At 51.8% G+C, this 17,500-nt stretch overlaps 3 protein-coding genes across 3 annotated transcripts in view; 1 reads left to right on the top strand and 2 right to left on the bottom strand.

Moving 5' to 3' along the window:
• asah2 (N-acylsphingosine amidohydrolase 2) overlaps window positions 1-1,836 on the bottom strand; it is an 8,761-nt gene extending 6,925 nt beyond the window's left edge. The window contains exons 1-2 of the mRNA XM_068758919.1: window positions 1,710-1,836; window positions 1,485-1,588 (exon numbers count right to left, since the gene is read on the bottom strand). Coding sequence (XP_068615020.1) covers window positions 1,485-1,588; window positions 1,710-1,836 — 231 coding nt within the window. The remainder of the gene's footprint in view (window positions 1-1,484; window positions 1,589-1,709) is intronic.
• A 2,205-nt stretch (window positions 1,837-4,041) lies between these two features.
• Window positions 4,042-7,938, bottom strand: bbs1 (Bardet-Biedl syndrome 1). The gene is made up of 7 exons (XM_068758918.1): window positions 7,880-7,938; window positions 7,326-7,722; window positions 7,070-7,252; window positions 6,872-7,003; window positions 6,117-6,223; window positions 5,918-6,038; window positions 4,042-5,065 (listed from the first exon to the last, which is right to left on the bottom strand). Exons 2-7 carry the CDS (start codon window positions 7,692-7,694, stop codon window positions 4,235-4,237), a joined length of 1,743 nt encoding a protein of 580 aa, XP_068615019.1. The 5' UTR covers window positions 7,695-7,722; window positions 7,880-7,938; the 3' UTR covers window positions 4,042-4,234.
• Window positions 7,939-10,580: 2,642 nt separating this feature from the next.
• LOC137915797 (kinesin-like protein KIF20B) overlaps window positions 10,581-17,500 on the top strand; it is a 10,897-nt gene continuing 3,977 nt past the window's right edge. Inside the window, 20 exon segments of the mRNA XM_068758916.1 lie at window positions 10,581-10,688; window positions 10,831-10,914; window positions 11,390-11,447; window positions 11,450-11,508; window positions 11,576-11,714; window positions 11,847-12,031; window positions 12,101-12,143; window positions 12,222-12,346; window positions 12,488-12,560; window positions 12,680-12,971; window positions 13,291-13,362; window positions 13,423-13,569; window positions 13,635-13,797; window positions 14,264-14,533; window positions 14,575-14,699; window positions 14,966-15,080; window positions 15,165-15,279; window positions 16,368-16,432; window positions 16,917-17,073; window positions 17,142-17,315. Of these exon segments, the coding sequence (XP_068615017.1) occupies window positions 10,581-10,688; window positions 10,831-10,914; window positions 11,390-11,447; window positions 11,450-11,508; window positions 11,576-11,714; window positions 11,847-12,031; window positions 12,101-12,143; window positions 12,222-12,346; window positions 12,488-12,560; window positions 12,680-12,971; window positions 13,291-13,362; window positions 13,423-13,569; window positions 13,635-13,797; window positions 14,264-14,533; window positions 14,575-14,699; window positions 14,966-15,080; window positions 15,165-15,279; window positions 16,368-16,432; window positions 16,917-17,073; window positions 17,142-17,315 (2,569 nt within the window).

Genomic DNA, 17,500 nt, shown 5'->3' with positions numbered 1-17,500 from the left:
ACATCTGGTACATAAACTACATCAGGTACATACACTACATCTGGTACATAAACTACATCTGGTACATAAACTACATCAGGTACATACACTACATCTGCTACCTAAACTACATCTGCTACCTAAACTACATCTGGTACATAAACTACATGAGGTACACACACTACATCTGGTACATAAACTACATCTGGTACATAAACTACATCTGCTACCTAAACTACATCTGCTACCTAAACTACATCTGCTACCTAAACTACATCTGCTACATAAACTACATCAGGTACATAAACTACATCAGGTACATAAACTACATCAGGTACATAAACTACATCAGGTACATACACTACATCTGGTACATAAACTACATCTGCTACCTAAACTACATCTGCTACCTAAACTACATCTGCTACCTAAACTACATCTGCTACCTAAACTACATCTGGTACATAAACTACATCAGGTACATACACTACATCTGGTACATAAACTACATCTGGTACATAAACTACATCAGGTACATACACTACATCTGGTACATAAACTAGATCTGCTACCTAAACTACATCTGGTATATAAACTACATCAGGTACATAAACTACATCTGGTACATAAACTACATCAGGTACATACACTACATCTGGTACATAAACTAGATCTGCTACCTAAACTACATCAGGTACATACACTACATCTGGTACATAAACTACATCTGCTACCTAAACTACATCTGGTACATAAACTACATCTGGTACATAAACTACATCTGCTACCTAAACTACATCTGCTACCTAAACTACATCAGGTACATAAACTACATCAGGTACATAAACTACATCAGGTACATAAACTACATCTGGTACCTAAACTACATCTGCTACCTAAACTACATCTGGTACATAAACTACATCTGCTACCTAAACTACATCTGGTACATACACTACATCTGCTACCTAAACTACATCTGCTACATAAACTACATCTGGTACCTAAACTACATCTGCTACCTAAACTACATCTGGTACATAAACTACATCTGCTACATAAACTACATCTGGTACATAAACTACATCTGGTACATAAACTACATCTGTGTTCCAGGACTGTGTTTTATTCAAAGACTTAGTTCTGTTCTTTGTCCCTCACCTGTTATCAGAGACACCTGTCTGTGGCTCAGCGTTATCAGTCTTCAGTAACCCGGTGTCTTTTAAGAACCGTTCCGCTCTTTGATCTATCTGCCGTCAGGTCCTTCTGGACCAGGAGGCCCTGAAGGCACCGTCAGGTCCTTCTGGACCAGGAGGCCCTGAAGGCACCGTCAGGTCCTTCTGGAGCAGGAGGCCCTGAAGGCACCGTCAGGTCCTTCTGGACCAGGAGGCCCTGAAGGCACCGTCAGGTCCTTCTGGAGCAGGAGGCCCTGAAGGCACCGTCAGGTCCTTCTGGACCAGGAGGCCCTGAAGGCACCGTCAGGTTCACGCTTGTTTGCTTCTGACCAGAGGGATTTCAGCCGGCGGCGCCGTGCAGTCGGCTCGGCCCACTCCAATCAGGTAAGGGTTGGTCTCTGGCTCTGGACTGGGAGGACGGGTCGGGTCCAGGTCTAACGGGACGACAGAGAAGATGGCTTTAGAGGCTTTATCTCGGTGGACAGGGTCTGTCTTCAGCGTTCTGGTGCTGCAGGATATCAGGGGAACCTTCTATCTGTTCTACTGTGTTCTCACCTGTGTCCGTTTTCCAGGTAGCCATCAGTACGATCAACGTCACACAAACGGTCGTCATGACGATTAACAGGACGGCGAGCGTCGCCTCCAGGACAGAAGCACCACAACATCCCTTCCTGCCCGCCATCGTCTGTCAGAACAGGACCAAGGACCCGATCAGAACCCAGCATCCATCAGAACAGGACCAAGGACCCGATCAGAACCCAGCATCCATCAGAACAGGACCAAGGACCCGATCAGAACCCAGCATCCATCAGAACAGGACCAAGGACCCGATCAGAACCCAGCATCCATCAGAACAGGACCAAGGACCCGATCAGAACCCAGCATCCATCAGAACAGGACCAAGGACCCGATCAGAACCCAGCATCCATCAGAACAGGACCAAGGACCCGATCAGAACCCAGGGAAAGCTCTGGATCTGGATCCAGAAGAACCCCCCATTACTGAAAGGCTGCTTTTAGTGAGTAACTTCTAAACTAAAATTGCCATCAATGTGAATTCAATTAATTTAATCAATTGAATTGGACTGACTGATGACATCACACTGCAGTGTTTTGTTCACTAATACACCGACGCTCATGAGATATACATTTCTCTCAGCTAAATCAATCATCCAATCGTATTGATCCCTGCAAACGTCCGAACCTGCGTCCCGTCCCGTTTCTCTTACGTCGTCCGTCTGGATCAACCGACGCACTCCTGCAGATCTACAGCTGGACTCGGGTCAGAACCAGCACTGGTGATCGTGCTCAGCGGGTTTCCGCGGTGGTTTATGGTGCGGATCCACCTCCAGCCGTTATCTAAGTGCAGCTCTCTGTCCAAAGGTTGCTCACCTGAGTCCATTCGAGATTATAGATCGGTGATTTCACGGTAACAAATGAAGGTGTTTGATTTGCAGCCCTTTGTACCCAGAGGTGAACAGTTAATGTGGGATAAAGAGCCGACGTGAGTCTGATGGGATGGACAGAATGATGGACAGAATGATGGACAGAATGGTGGACAGAATGATGGACAGAATGGTGGACAGAATGATGGACAGAATGGTGGACAGAATGGTGGACAGAATGATGGACGGAATGATGGACAGAATGATGGACAGAATGGTGGACAGAATGATGGACAGAATGGTGGACAGAATGATGGACGGAATGATGGACAGAATGATGGACAGAATGATGGACAGAATGGTGGACAGAATGATGGACAGAATGGTGGACAGAATGATGGACAGAATGGTGGACAGAATGATGGACAGAATGATGGACAGAATGGTGGACAGAATGATGGACGGAATGATGGACAGAATGATGGACAGAATGGTGGACAGAATGATGGACAGAATGGTGGACAGAATGATGGACAGAATGGTGGACAGAATGATGGACAGAATGATGGACAGAATGGTGGACAGAATGATGGACAGAATGGTGGACAGAATGATGGACGGAATGATGGACAGAATGATGGACAGAATGGTGGACAGAATGATGGACAGAATGGTGGACAGAATGATGGACAGAATGATGGACAGAATGGTGGACAGAATGATGGACAGAATGATGGACAGAATGATGGACAGAATGATGGACGGAATGATGGACAGAATGATGGACAGAATGATGGACGGAATGATGGACAGAATGGTGGACGGAATGATGGACAGAATGATGGACGGAATGATGGACAGAATGATGGACGGAATGATGGACAGAATGATGGACGGAATGATGGACAGAATGATGGACAGAATGATGGACGGAATGATGGACAGAATGATGGACGGAATGATGGACAGAATGGTGGACAGAATGATGGACAGAATGGTGGACAGAATGATGGACAGAATGATGGACAGAATGATGGACGGAATGATGGACGGAATGGTGGACAGAATGATGGACGGAATGATGGACAGAATGATGGACAGAATGATGGACAGAATGATGGAGAGAATGATGGACAGAATGATGGACAGAATGATGGACGGAATGATGGACAGAATGATGGACAGAATGATGGACAGAATGATGGACAGAATGATGGACGGAATGATGGACGGAATGATGGACAGAATGATGGACAGAATGATGGACGGAATGATGGACAGAATGATGGACAGAATGATGGACAGAATGATGGACAGAATGATGGACAGAATGATGGACAGAATGATGGACGGAATGATGGACGGAATGATGGACGGAATGATGGACAGAATGATGGACAGAATGATGGACGGAATGATGGACAGAATGATGGACCGTCGTCCTCGTGCTTTCCTTGGTATCAGTATCTGTTCAAGAAATCGAGTTCTTTAACTGTATTTTGTCATCGAGAGCTTTTAATTGAGACACAGGAAGTAAACAGACTTCATGCTAGCATGTTAGCAGCACCAACGTGATGCTAGTCCTCCTGCTAGCGCTGGCTACCTACAGTTCCAGGTCGGATTCTGGACCGCGTTTAGTCTGGTTGGGTCAAACAGGTTGAAACGTGATCCCCGCCGATGCTCAGCGGAGGCGGAGTCAGTTGAGCGGCAGGCCTTCGCTGATTGGCATGTTGATGTGTGCCGTCAGTAGTGGGGAGCTCCTCCCCTCCTGCAGTATGAACACCTTGATGATGTCAGAGACGCCCATGTCGCTACTGCACTGGACGAAGGTCTCGACGGGGTAGATGGGTCCAGGCACCAACAGCGGAATCCTCATGAACGGGTTCCTCATCCTGTACAGGTTCTCGTCGTACAGGAAGCTGATGGCCAGGTCGGTGACGGGCCGACAGGGCGCCGTGTTCTGGATGTTCAGGGTCAGTTTGAAGGAGGGGCCCAGACCCTGCACCACAGCGTTCATCTTGAGGGGCTGGGTGAGGCTGGAGGACATCGGCGTCAGGCTGGACTCCAGGGCCCTGACGTAGGCTTTGGCAGCGGACAGCCGCATGCGGCTCAGGTCCATCTGGAACGCCCGGTGCATGGCGCCGGCGTTCTCACGCTCCCTCAGCGTCTGGTCCACGTACAGCTTGGTCTTCTTGGGTACATTGAGGCGGATGCTCTGGGCCAGGGGGGGCCCGGGAGCATTGTCCCTGTCATCCAAGGCTGCCGTCCTCTTTAGGATCTTTACCATGAGACCTCCTCCCTTGGTGGTCATGATGAGGGTCCCGTCCTCACGCCCGTACCGGCCAAAGCAGATGGAAGTGACCGCATCGGGCGTCTTGATGGTGCTAAGCAGATTCTTGTCCCGGTACAGATGGACCTCACAGTTCGCCAGGCCCACCAGAACACCCTGGAAGCCCCTGGTGAGGAGGTCCAGGGCAGCCATGGTGATAACCGGGGCGGGAAGAACCACCCTCCAAAGCTTCTTCCCCTGAGGATGAGACATTCCAGCGCAGCCATGAGATGAAGCCGTTTAGAATGCTGCTATGGAAACGCCCTACCTCCTGTGTGGAGGTTGCTATGGAAACGCCCTACCTTCTGTGTGGAGGTTGCTATGGAAACGTCCTACCTCCTGTGTGGAGGTTGCTACGGAAACGCCCTACCTCCTGTGTGGAGGTTGCTACGGAAACGCCCTACCTCCTGTGTGGAGGTTGCTACGGAAACGTCCTACCTCCTGTGTGGAGGTTGCTACGGAAACGCCCTACCTTCTGTGTGGAGGTTGCTACGGAAACGTCCTACCTCCTGTGTGGAGGTTGCTATGGAAACGTCCTACCTCCTGTGTGGAGGTTGCTATGGAAACGTCCTACCTCCTGTGTGGAGGTTGCTATGGAAACGCCCTACCTCCTGTGTGGAGGTTGCTACGGAAACGTCCTACCTCCTGTGTGGAGGTTGCTACGGAAACGTCCTACCTCCTGTGTGGAGGTTGCTACGGAAACGCCCTACCTCCTGTGTGGAGGTTGCTACGGAAACGTCCTACCTTCTGTGTGGAGGTTGCTATGGAAACGTCCTACCTCCTGTGTGGAGGTTGCTATGGAAACGTCCTACCTCCTGTGTGGAGGTTGCTATGGAAACGCCCTACCTCCTGTGTGGAGGTTGCTACGGAAACGTCCTACCTTCTGTGTGGAGGTTGCTATGGAAACGTCCTACCTCCTGTGTGGAGGTTGCTATGGAAACGTCCTACCTCCTGTGTGGAGGTTGCTACGGAAACGCCCTACCTCCTGTGTGGAGGTTGCTATGGAAACGCCCTACCTCCTGTGTGGAGGTTGCTATGGAAACGCCCTACCTTCTGCGTGAAGCCCTGCAGGCTCTCGTCGGTGCAGCCCACCAGCACGTTCTTCCCAACCCTCACCAGCCCCACCGGGTGACACGGCAGCTCGATGCAGGACTTGGGCGTGTCCGACTCCCTGCGGAGCGGCGCAGACGTCACGTCAGACAGCGGTCATTGAGCAGCCGATGTCTGCCGTCGGCCAGGTACGTCTCACCTGCGCAGGATATAGATGTTGCCGTTGCGACACGCCACCGTGATACGAAACTCCACGTCGAACTGACCCGTCACGTCCATCATGGTGGGGGCGGCGGGCAGCGACATCTTCAACAGTCACAAACACGGCAGAAGAATATTGAACCTCTTTGTACCTGCAACGATCTTTGTTGTACCAAGTCTAAAAAGATGAAAGGAACCAGGAACCCGGAGAAGAGACAACGTGCATCACATTTTATATTCCATTAGTGGGAAGTATAACCGGGCAGCAGAAGTCTCTAATACACAAACAAGTACCCTATTTTATGGTTTGGCCGGTCCTGCGACTTATACATATTAAAATAAACCCCGTAACCCCCCAGCTGTGCACCGGTCCACCTTCGGTGTCCGTGAGACGGCTTTCATCCTTGCTTCTCGAACAATCTGGACATTTTGAGAGAATTCTCGTGAGATCAGTTGGTTTAGCTCGTTTCCTGTTGTTGTGCTGCACGTCGCTGACCCTAACCCTAACCCTAACCCTAACCCTGACCCCAACCCGGGAACCCTCCTGCTTTGTGCGTGCTTAAATAAATAATAATAAATCTCATAGTCCGGTGTGACTTATTTATGTTTTCTTCTTCTTTGTGACGCATTTATTGACGAATAAATTGACTTGTCCAGAGCGACGTATAGTCAGGAACTGAATGTAACATCACAGATTAAAGGTAAAGAGGCCCAGGGTCGAGCCCTGTGAGACGCCAAAGGGGGGGGGTTGACCTTGGATAGGATGATGAACGCTTCGGGGTCGAGGACGTAGACATCGCAGCTCTCTGTGCCGATCACCAAACAGCTGACGGCGTCCTCGTCGGCCGTGCTCTTCTTCAAGGTCCCGACGCAGGTGATGACGGTCTGGAAGCAGAGAGAGGAAGTTCAGCCACGCCCTGACAGCAGGACAGGAAGCGTTGTGACTCGGACCTGCCGCCTGATTGGCTGCTGTTTGTGCAGCTGAACGAACTCGTCCATCTCACTGGTGTCCAGAGACAAGAACCTGAGCGAGCGGATGGACAGCGGGACGTCTGCCTTCTGCCTGATGCTCTCCAGCACCTCCTTCAGGCTCGGAGGGTCCATTTGACCTTCCCTAACCTGCCGCCAAAGGTCCTAGCCAATCAGAGCAGAGATTCAGCATGCTGCAACGGTCTGGATTAGCGGGTCACAGTCATTCTGATCAGACCTGCTCCAGCGTATTGATCTCCAGGCTGGGCAGTGTGAACTTGAAGTATGGCCTGAGGTTTTTGTACACGTAGATACAGGGTCCGGACGCCACGGCAACAGCAGGTGTCCTTGGCTCGTGCAGGTCCATGAAGAAGGTGACGAGGCCGGCGGGCAGGTCCAGCAAGGTGCTCTCACTCATCAGCGCCGTGCCCCGGTACACCTTTAGCTTCATGCCCGATGAGCCGTAGCCCAGGTCCCCGACCACCAACCGGTTCTCCCCGTCCCCGCCCAGGTCTGCCAGGTCCACGCAGGACGAGAAGGTGAACAGGCCTGCTACCGGGTCGTAGTGAGCGTCCAGCCACTTCCCACCATCGCCGCTCAGCTCCATGGACGACCAGCTGAGAGCAGAACCGCGCCTGATGAAGGGAGAGACCAATCAATCTGCTGAACAGCACAGGAACGACTCCGTCTCACCGTTGTCAAGGAAACCGAGTCAGTGCGTCTGCTCAACTCGTGACGTTTTACCTTTAAATTCTGTTTATTACGACATCAGAATAAGAAAACTGACGTCACCTGTTCCACGGCGGCAGCTTCTCCGGATGAAGTCGAACAGGAACAGCGATCTGCTGTCGCCGAGGTTCTAATCCGCGGATCCGATGCTAATCCGCCTTCACGCTGCTGTCCCTGACTAATTACGTCATCAGGACGCGCCGCTGTTTACGCCGGTGGCTTACTCTGAGTGTTGCCATGGGTTACCGGTGAATCTATTGATAACTTTATACTTTCCTGCAACAAGTGCAAAAGCTAAGAGTGTGTGGTTCTGGTGGTGACATGCCAAAGAGTTTGTTACCAATAAATCAATAAATGTGCTTTACAATTTGAGACGAGTGTATTTAATGATATGGGTTAAGGGAGCTGGGAGATGATGATCACATGATCAATGACCAGCGGCGGATGCTGTATGCGCAGGCTAACATGCTGAAGAAGAGATTTAGGTTTTGCTCTGAAGCGGTCAAAGTCACCCTCTTCAGGGCCTTTTGTACGCCACTCTATACTGCCCCCTTGTGGATCAAGTACAAACAGGCCAGCATGCAGAAGTTGAGGGTGGCGTACAATGACTGCATGCGGATACTTCTCAGGAAGCCCAGATGGTCCAGCGCCAGTGAGATGTTCTGTGGTGTCGGGGTTAACGCCCTTAATGCTCAGCTGAGACACCTGCATACAGGTGTATTATACACCTGTATGCAGGTGTATTATACACCTGTATGCAGGTGTATATGTCGGCTGCATGACTCGGGGAATGACATCATCAGAACACTGACTCAGCCACATTTGATTGATTCATACTCATATCGTGATACATCGCCATACCCTACTATCCATCTATCCACACCCGAATCAGACATAGGATAGAAACAGACAATATTTTGTTTAAATTTTTGTATTTATAGCCTAAAACTTTTAGGTTTTAATTTTAGGTTTTTATACAATTTCATGCAATTTTCCTGAAAGTCGGTTTCATTTTTGTCGCGAGATTCTATTTTGTTTTTTAAATAAAGTTTTATTTCAAATCGCGAGATTTTATTTGAAGATGAGAACGAGGTTGGTCTGACGTAATCTTGTGTCACCAATCTGATTGGTTCTCTCACGTGATTTTAAAAACGACCCCGCGGAAAGGCGAAGAGGAGCTAGCTAAAGTTAGCTAGTGTTTAGGCCGTTTCTCGTGAAGAGAATAATTAGTTAAGGTGAGTTTCAATTCTATTGAGCCTCTTTTGAGGTCCAGACATTTTACTTGTCGTTTTTCTGTTTAGTTTTTTAGGAAAGAGCCGTTTAAGCGACATTAGTGGCGTGTTTGTGTTCGACGGTTAGCTAGTGAGGCTAATGCTAACAGCATCGGTGTTTATGGGCAGCTCTTGCGGGGCTGCTACGCGTTTTCTCCGGACTATTAATGAATGTTTGCATCGGATAATATTTACGAGACCCACAAGAGCAAGAACTTTGGAGAAGGGGGCAAGGAGAAACTTTATCGAGCAGAAACCTTGGACAGGACCGAAGACGAACATCTGTCTGGGGAGGGAGAGAGAGAGAGAGAGAGAGGAGAGAGAGAGAGACTACAATACAACATGTAGATAAAGCTGCTGAACTAACGACTGACTAAAGAGCAGTAATGCAGGAAATGTCTGGGGAGGGAGAGAGAGAGAGAGAGAGAGGAGAGAGAGAGAGACTACAATACAACATGTAGATAAAGCTGCTGAACTAACGACTGACTAAAGAGCAGTAATGCAGGAAATGTCTGGGGAGGGAGAGAGAGAGAGAGAGAGAGCGAGAGAGAGAGAGACTACAATACAACATGTAGATAAAGCTGCTGAACTAACGACTGACTAAAGAGCAGTAATGCAGGAAATGCTGACTAAAATTCTAATCGCTAATTTTAACAATGATGATATCGGTTCTGACAGGTCCAGGTTCTGCAGCACCAAGGACAGAAAGAGGGAGAGAGAGAGAGAGAGAGAGAGACTACTGACATATATCTATAACATGAATAATCAGAATGAGAGGGGGAGGAGCTTGTTAGATATTTGAGTTATGCAGCATGCTCACAATGCACAGGTTCTTTATCGTCCATGCTCTGAGGTAATAATCACACGCATTGATTAATCACTTATAAAGCATCACGGTGGTAACGGGTCAGGGCCCTAACGGCCCGTCCCAGGAGGAGGGGGTTCTGTCTGTAGAGGTCACGGACTCTTCTACCCCCCCCCCCCCCCCAGCCTGTGTTTCCTACCAGCTTCGTAGTGACTGGAGACCTTCAGTAAACTCCATTCATCCCCCCCCCCCCCCCCCCCCCAGCGCTGTGTTTCCTACCAGCTTCGTAGTGACTGGAAACCTTCAGTAAACTCCATTCGTTGTGTAATCCTGACTCATTATTGAATAAACATGAGATGTGATAAGAGAACCGAGGAGAAAGGAGGAACCCAACGAGGGAGGCGCTACCGCCGGCGCTGGCCGATGACAGCATATTGATTATTGTATGGATTGGAAATAAAAGTCCATAATCTTTCACTTATTCAGAATGTAATCAGTAATGCCGTGCTTGGAGAAAGTCTCACCTGTGATATTAGGTAATATAAGATGCTATAAAATATTGGCTTGAATTAAAGGATTGAAATTTGTTCCATCTCTTGGATCCGTATTTTCAGGGTTTAATTCCACTTTGATGTAGCGACGGTAGAGAAGGCTGATGTGTCCGTGTTGTGTGTTACCGGGTCAGAACATGGAGTCCTGTTTGGGGGCGGACCCAACGAGAGCCGGTCCGTTTGAGGTGGATGACATCCGGAGGAATCTGCTCGGAGACTTCATCGCTCTGACGGCCCAGGTGGGTGTTGGAGAAGACGACGCTCCGTTACGGTAGAACGGTTCTCTGGTGGTGCCGGGGGGGCGGCGTTGCACGTAGACCGGGGGACACAACGGTTTGTGTTTCCTTCCTGTCTCACTGACATAAAGGGGTTGTTCTCTTTCATCAGGACGGCGTTCAGTCTGAGAACCTACAGGTGTACCTGCGAGTTCGACCTTTCAGTGCAGCCGAGAGCAGCGACGGAGAGTCACAGGTAACGCCCGTCCTTCCGCTACGTCCTTCTCTCACCTGGTCTGGGTAATAGATCTGATCCGTAACGGTTGTGGCTGAGCTTGAAGCGCAGCTTTTCATGAAGGAAACCTTTAATGTCTTTGATGTTCTACATGGCGCTGGGCGACTTTGCCTTGGAGTTTGTGGTGCTGCTGCTTCCTGTAGCTACAGACTGTTGATCATCAGTGGGATCGAACCCGAGCCCGTTCCAAAAGGCCGGATTGCTACGGAGTTCTCTCCTCCTCACAGCGGCAGCGATGTCGTTTCTACGGAAGCCCACGAGGAGGAATAGTAGAACGGAACGCGGCTAAACTGTGGCGGGGAAAACTCTCGCTTGCTAGATAAAATGAGACTTTAGAATCTCTAGATCCATTGCCCCCCCCCCCACCCTGGTTCCTTTCTGAGCAGCCTCGGTGGAGACGGTCGGATGTCACCTTATTTTGTCTTTTGCTCGTCAGAGCTGTGTGGCCATCGAGGGACCCGACACCGTGGTGCTGAAGGCTCCCCGGAGCTCGAGGTCAACAGACAGAGTGAGAAGCCCCTCCCCCAAACGGCACAGAGGTTCACCTTCACACAGGTAGCTCCGACATCTTCCGTGTCAGAGGCGCAGCTTCACCGTTCACCATGGCGACCGTGTCCTTCAGGTGTTTGATCCGGAGGCCAGTCAGAGGGAGGTGTTTGAGGGCTCGGTTCGGGGTTTGGTCCGGGACGTCCTGGGTGGAGGAAACTGTCTGGTGTTCACCTACGGAGTCACCAATGCTGGGAAGACCTTCACGTTCCTGGGTCAGAAATGCAGCTCGTCCTGTACGCTGTGCAGAAACGTCCTCCGTATTCTGAGCTGCAGTTGGATCAGAAATCGCTGTGACCCCCTAATGCCCCCATCTTGAAGGTCTTTATGACCTGTCTGTGACCCAGGTCCGGATCACGACAGCGGTCTGCTGCCCAGGTCTCTGTCTGCCATCTTCACCAGCGTGGGGGGTCGTCTCTACGGGCGGAATGACCTGAAGCCTCAGCGCTGCAGAGACTACAGCAGACTGACCCCAGAGCAGCAGGCAGCGGAGAGCAGCAGCAAGAAGAACCTGCTGAGGCTCTCTAAAGAGGTCTGACACACGAACACGGAGGAAGCACACACGCAGGCCCCGCCCCCTAAAGCGCCTGTGTCTCCACAGAGTGACAAAAGCCTGACGGTGACAAAATCACTGCTTCTCAACGGTCCGTAAGGTTCTGATGACGTCGCATCCTTCAAGACGCGAAGGTTCGACCCACCTGATTGTGTCTGTGCGTGTCCAGGCTCCTCCCACAGCATCTCTGACGCCGACAGCTTCTGTCTGGACGTCGCCTCAAGCGTCCGTTTCTCCGTCTGGGTTTCGTTCTGTGAGATTTACAACGACAACATCCACGACCTGCTGGAACAGGTGACTCTAAACGCACACGCCTGAGTCGTCCTCCAGCAGGCTCTGAACATGCCGGCTGTCGTTCCTGTTCCGTGTCGTGTTTCGTAGCATCCTCTTGTAGGAGTACCGACCGTGATTGTGTGATTTGTCTGTGACGGTCAGGTTCCCAGTGGACACCAGAAGAGGACTGTTCTGCGTCTGTCCCAGGACATCAAAGGAAACTCCTTCATTAAAGGTAGTGACTGACCGAAGCAGGAAACCAGTCTGTAGGACACGCACACCGAACCCCTCTCGACCCAATACCCGGTGTCACACGATCACACACGGCCATGTTCCAACCATCTAACAAGGCAGGGGGCAAAGGGCAACACCTCATCAGCTGTGGGAGGACCAGCTGGTCGTCACGGAAACGTCACCCGGCCGGCGGTGGTGCTGGAGACGGAGCGCTCGCCCTGTTGAAGCAGGAGCTGTCTCCGTTGCCTCGGGCGGCCGACGGGGAGAACGGGTTCAGATCTCACGCCGTGTCTGTTTCAGGCCTGAGGTGGGTCCAGGTGAGCAGCTCTGAGGAGGCCAACAGAGTGATGAAGATTGGGAGGAAGAACCAGAGTTTCTCTGCCACCAGACTGAACCAGCTGTCCAGCAGAAGGTCAGAACCACCCTAAAGGTCATTTGGTGTGAGTTTAGGGACAAAGTCAAATTTAGTCTTTTAAATATTCATAGGTGCGTCTTTAACGTGAATTCAACCAATCAGGTTTAACTTCTTCTCCCCTCTGAAAGCCTGCAGCGTTATTTAGCTCGAGTGCTTGTCTGAAGGTAAATAGTTTTAAATGGCTTCCTGCTGACCTGCAGTATTAGACCATTCGATTGGCCAAAGCAGGAAGAATGAGCCTGTTTCAGGTGTTTTGGGCGCCCTCTGCTGGAGGAGGTCGGGCTCAGGGACTCATGTGCGGTTTGTGTCTCTGCAGCCACAGCATCTTCTCCGTCAGGATCCTCAGAGTGGACGACGTGGGAGTTCCCAGAGTCCTCGGCATCAGCGAGTAAGAGCCCGGCGGGGGCTGGGGGCCGGGGGCCGGGGGTGACGGTCTGTGTGTGTTTAGGCTGGCGCTGTGTGACCTGGCCGGGTCAGAGCGCTGCTCTCGGACTCACAACACTGGAGAGAGGCTGAAAGAAGCCGGCAACATCAACAGCTCCCTGCTGGCGCTCGGGAAGTGCATCGCCGCCATGAGAACCAACCAGCGTGCCAAGTAAGGGCTCGCTGCCCGTGTGCAGCCGATGGGCCAGACGATGACCCCTGACCCCGTCTCTGCAGGTTCCAGCACCACGTTCCCTTCAGGGAGTCCAAACTCACCCACTTCCTGCAGTTCTTCTTCTGTGGTGCCGGAAAGGTCTCCATGGTGGTGAACATCAACCAGAATGCTTCTTGCTTTGACGAGACGCTCGCTGTCCTCAAGTTCTCTGCCCTCGCCCAGAAGGTGAGCACACAGCATTGCAGACACCTGTACAGGTGAGCCTCAGCGAGCCGGCGGCTGCGGCTGTGATTTAACTCATTGATGAATCATCAAACAGTCATGAACGCTCCGGCCTTTTGAGCTGGAGTTGGCCCAAACTTCATTGTGGTTCTCCGTGCCCCCCCCCCCCCCCCCCCCCCCCCCACACACTGTTCCCACGGACGTGCTCGGGCCGCCTCCCCTCTCATGCGGAAACGAGCTACGCGGCAGCAGCCTGTGAATGATTTTAATACGCAACACTCATTAATCGAATCGTCGAGGCAACGGAATTGAAGTCGAATTGAATTACTCTATTTAATGGACGAATCGTTGCAGTTCCCAGTGACCCCCCCCCCCCCCCCCCGTGTTTAGACTTCTATGGCATCAAGTAAAATGAGTGTTTGAGAACTATAAACGGGATTTAACACCTGGGTTAAATGTCTCCATCCAGGTGGTGGTGTTAAACTCGAGGTCGGTTGTCCCCGACGACGCCCCCGACAGGTCGGCGAGGGAGCCGTCGATCATCGTTGACAAAGTTGACCGGCACAGAAATGTATCTGGGGGGAGCCGAAGGCGCTCAGTGGTGGCGTGGGAGACCACTCTGGAGGATGTACTCGAGGATGACGATGGCGAAGATTGGGAAGAAGAGGAGGAGAGTGTGATGGGGGGAACCGTTTTAAAAACCAGGTGTGAGGAGGAGGAGGGAGACCACACCATGAAGGTAAGGCCCTTTCAAGGGAGCTCTGGGAACGCGCGGTGAAGCCGACGCTCTCCTGTCTCCAGGCGGACGGAGAGGCGGAGCTACGTCTGCTTCTGGAGGCTCAGATCAGAGAGGAAGTCCACGCCGAGTTTTCAGAGCTGTTCAACAAGATGGAGAAGGACTACAGGTGAGACCCACGTCAGGATCAAGTCCTTCCAAAGGACGCACCAGCGCCCACGCATTCTGTTTGCTTTTGGTACGTCCACTAGAGGGCAGCAAAGAGGCTGAGGTTTGAAACCCGTTAGAGTAGCGGTTGTATTGATGTCCTGAGGACAGGGAGGAGGGACGTCTTCTCATGTTGGGTGAGGTTAGTCTCGACGCTGACTGTAAACGGGCCGTAACAGTTGGGCGTGGCCAAAACGGCGGCTGATGATGCTCTCCCGTCGTCTCCAGGGACAGTCTGGAGAGGGAGAGGGACATCTTGGAGGAGAGGGCGGACAGGAGAATCCAGATCTTCAAGAACCTCGTCAGCAAGACTAGCGACCTCTCTGACACAGACCACAGCCAGGTGAGTCATCACGCCGTCTGTCAGTCGATGGTTATTGATGACCTGGCTTCGTTGGTTAATGATTGATTGATTGATTGGGAGGAGGAACAGGTGACTGTGTTGGAGGGGATCATTGGTTCTTTAACTGAAGACCTGGAGAAGATCAGAGAAGATGCTCAGAGTGTTCAACACTGTCTGACGGGACACACCCACCCCGAAGGTACACACACGCAGCGATGGTACACACACACCACCCCAACAGTGCACACCCACCCCGAAGGTACACACATGCAGCGATGGTACACACACCACCCCGAAGGTACACACATGCAGCGATGGTACACACACACCACCCCGAAGGTACACACACACAGCGATGGTACACACACCACCCCGAAGGTACACACATGCAGCGATGGTACACACACACCACCCCAAAGGTACACACATGCAGCGATGGTACACACACCACCCCAAAGGTACACACATGCAGCGATGGTACACACACCACCCCGAAGGTACACACACACAGCGATGGTACACACACACCACCCCGAAGGTACACACACGCACCCCGAAGGTACACACACGCACCCCGAAGGTACACACACACCACCCCGAAGGTACACACACGCAGCGATGGTACACACACACCACCCCGACAGTGCACACCCACCCCGAAGGTACACACATGCAGCGATGGTACACACACACCACCCCGAAGGTACACACACGCAGCGATGGTACACACACACCACCCCAACAGTGCACACCCACCCCGAAGGTACACACATGCAGCGATGGTACACACACACCACCCCGAAGGTACACACACACAGCGATGGTACACACCCACCCCGAAGGTACACACATGCAGCGATGGTACACACACCACCCCGAAGGTATACACACGCAGCGATGGTACACACACCCACCCCGAAGGTACACACCCACCCCGAAGGTTCACACACGCAGCGATGGTACACACACCACCCCGAAGGTACACACATGCAGCGATGGTACACACACACCACCCCGAAGGTACACACACGCAGCGATGGTACACACCCACCCACCCCAAAGGTACACACCCACCCCGAAGGTACACACACACACCCCGAAGGTACACACCCACCCCAAAGGTACACACATGCAGCGATGGTACACACACACCACCCCGACGGTGCACACACGCAGCGATGGTACACACACACCACCCCGACGGTGCACACCCACCCCGAAGGTACACACGCACACGTAGTGACGGTACACACACACCACATTGACCTCTGTGCTTTTCTTTGACAGCAGAGCTTGAAGTGCCGCGATTGGAGAAGCAGCAGTCACATGACCGATTGCAGGAAGCCAAACAGGTAATCCACATTCTTCTAGCGGTGCGTTTGTGTTTTCAATGTGGGCTCCTGCAGGTAATTCCTGCTGCAGGTAGTTTCTACTGCAGGTAGGTTCTACTGCAGGTAGTTTCTACTGCAGGTAGTTTCTACTGCAGGTAGTTTCTACTGCAGGTAGGTTCTACTGCCGGTAGGTTCTACTGCCGGTAGGTTTTACTGCCGGTAGGTTCTACTGCCGGTAGGTTCTACTGCCGGTAGGTTCTACTGCCGGTAGGTTCTACTGCCGGTAGGTTCTACTGCCGGTAGGTTCTACTGCCGATAGGTTCTACTGCTGCTGAACTTGAATGTTTGTGATCTACATCAAGTATCAATAAAGTTTTGTTGGGTCAGCGTCTCCAGCGCCCGGAGCAGCAGACGCTGTCGGCTCTGATGGAGACGTGTCTACGGAAAGACGTAAGTCCATGTTCGCTGTCCTCAAACGTCCTCCTCATCGCGGTCCCTGTTTCAGCGCCCTCTGGTGGAGTACATCAGGCCGGAGCTGCTGCAGCGTCAGAGCACCTGTCTGACGATAAAAGCAGGTGAGGAAGAGGACGTGAAGAAGAGCCAGAAACGTTGGAGGGAATCCCACGAGGAAGAGGAGGACAAGGAACCTGCAAGAAAGAGAGGTAAGAGAAGGAGCAGGAAGGAGTGTTTACAACACACACCCTGGATTCATCATCTTCCAACTCCTCAGTGATTCTGGAGGAGGAGATCTGGAGACTCCAGGAGGAAAACGACAAGAAAGAGGAAATCATCACAGAGTTGAGAGAAAGAGAAGGGAGGAGGGAGGGGCTGGAGGAGGAGCTGAGGAGGCGGGAGGCTGAGGTGGGCGAGCTGAAGGAGGAGCAGAGGGTGAAGAGCCTGATGGGTAGGACCAGAGTCCAAACGAAACTCCACATGCAGAAGATTTCAAGCAAACGAAGAATTACAAAATGACAAGACCGACTTATAATTCAGTCCTCTCCTCTCCTCCTTCACTCCCCCCTCCTCCTCCACTCCTCTCCTCCTCTCCTCCTCCACTCCCCCCTCCTCCTCCTCCCCCCTCCTCTCCTC

The sequence above is a fragment of the Brachionichthys hirsutus genome, unplaced genomic scaffold, assembly GCF_040956055.1.
Source record: "Brachionichthys hirsutus isolate HB-005 unplaced genomic scaffold, CSIRO-AGI_Bhir_v1 contig_143, whole genome shotgun sequence".
Classification (NCBI taxonomy): Eukaryota; Metazoa; Chordata; class Actinopteri; order Lophiiformes; family Brachionichthyidae; genus Brachionichthys; species Brachionichthys hirsutus.
Note: the sequence above shows the minus strand (reverse complement) of the source record. Positions and strands in the feature narration are given on the sequence as shown.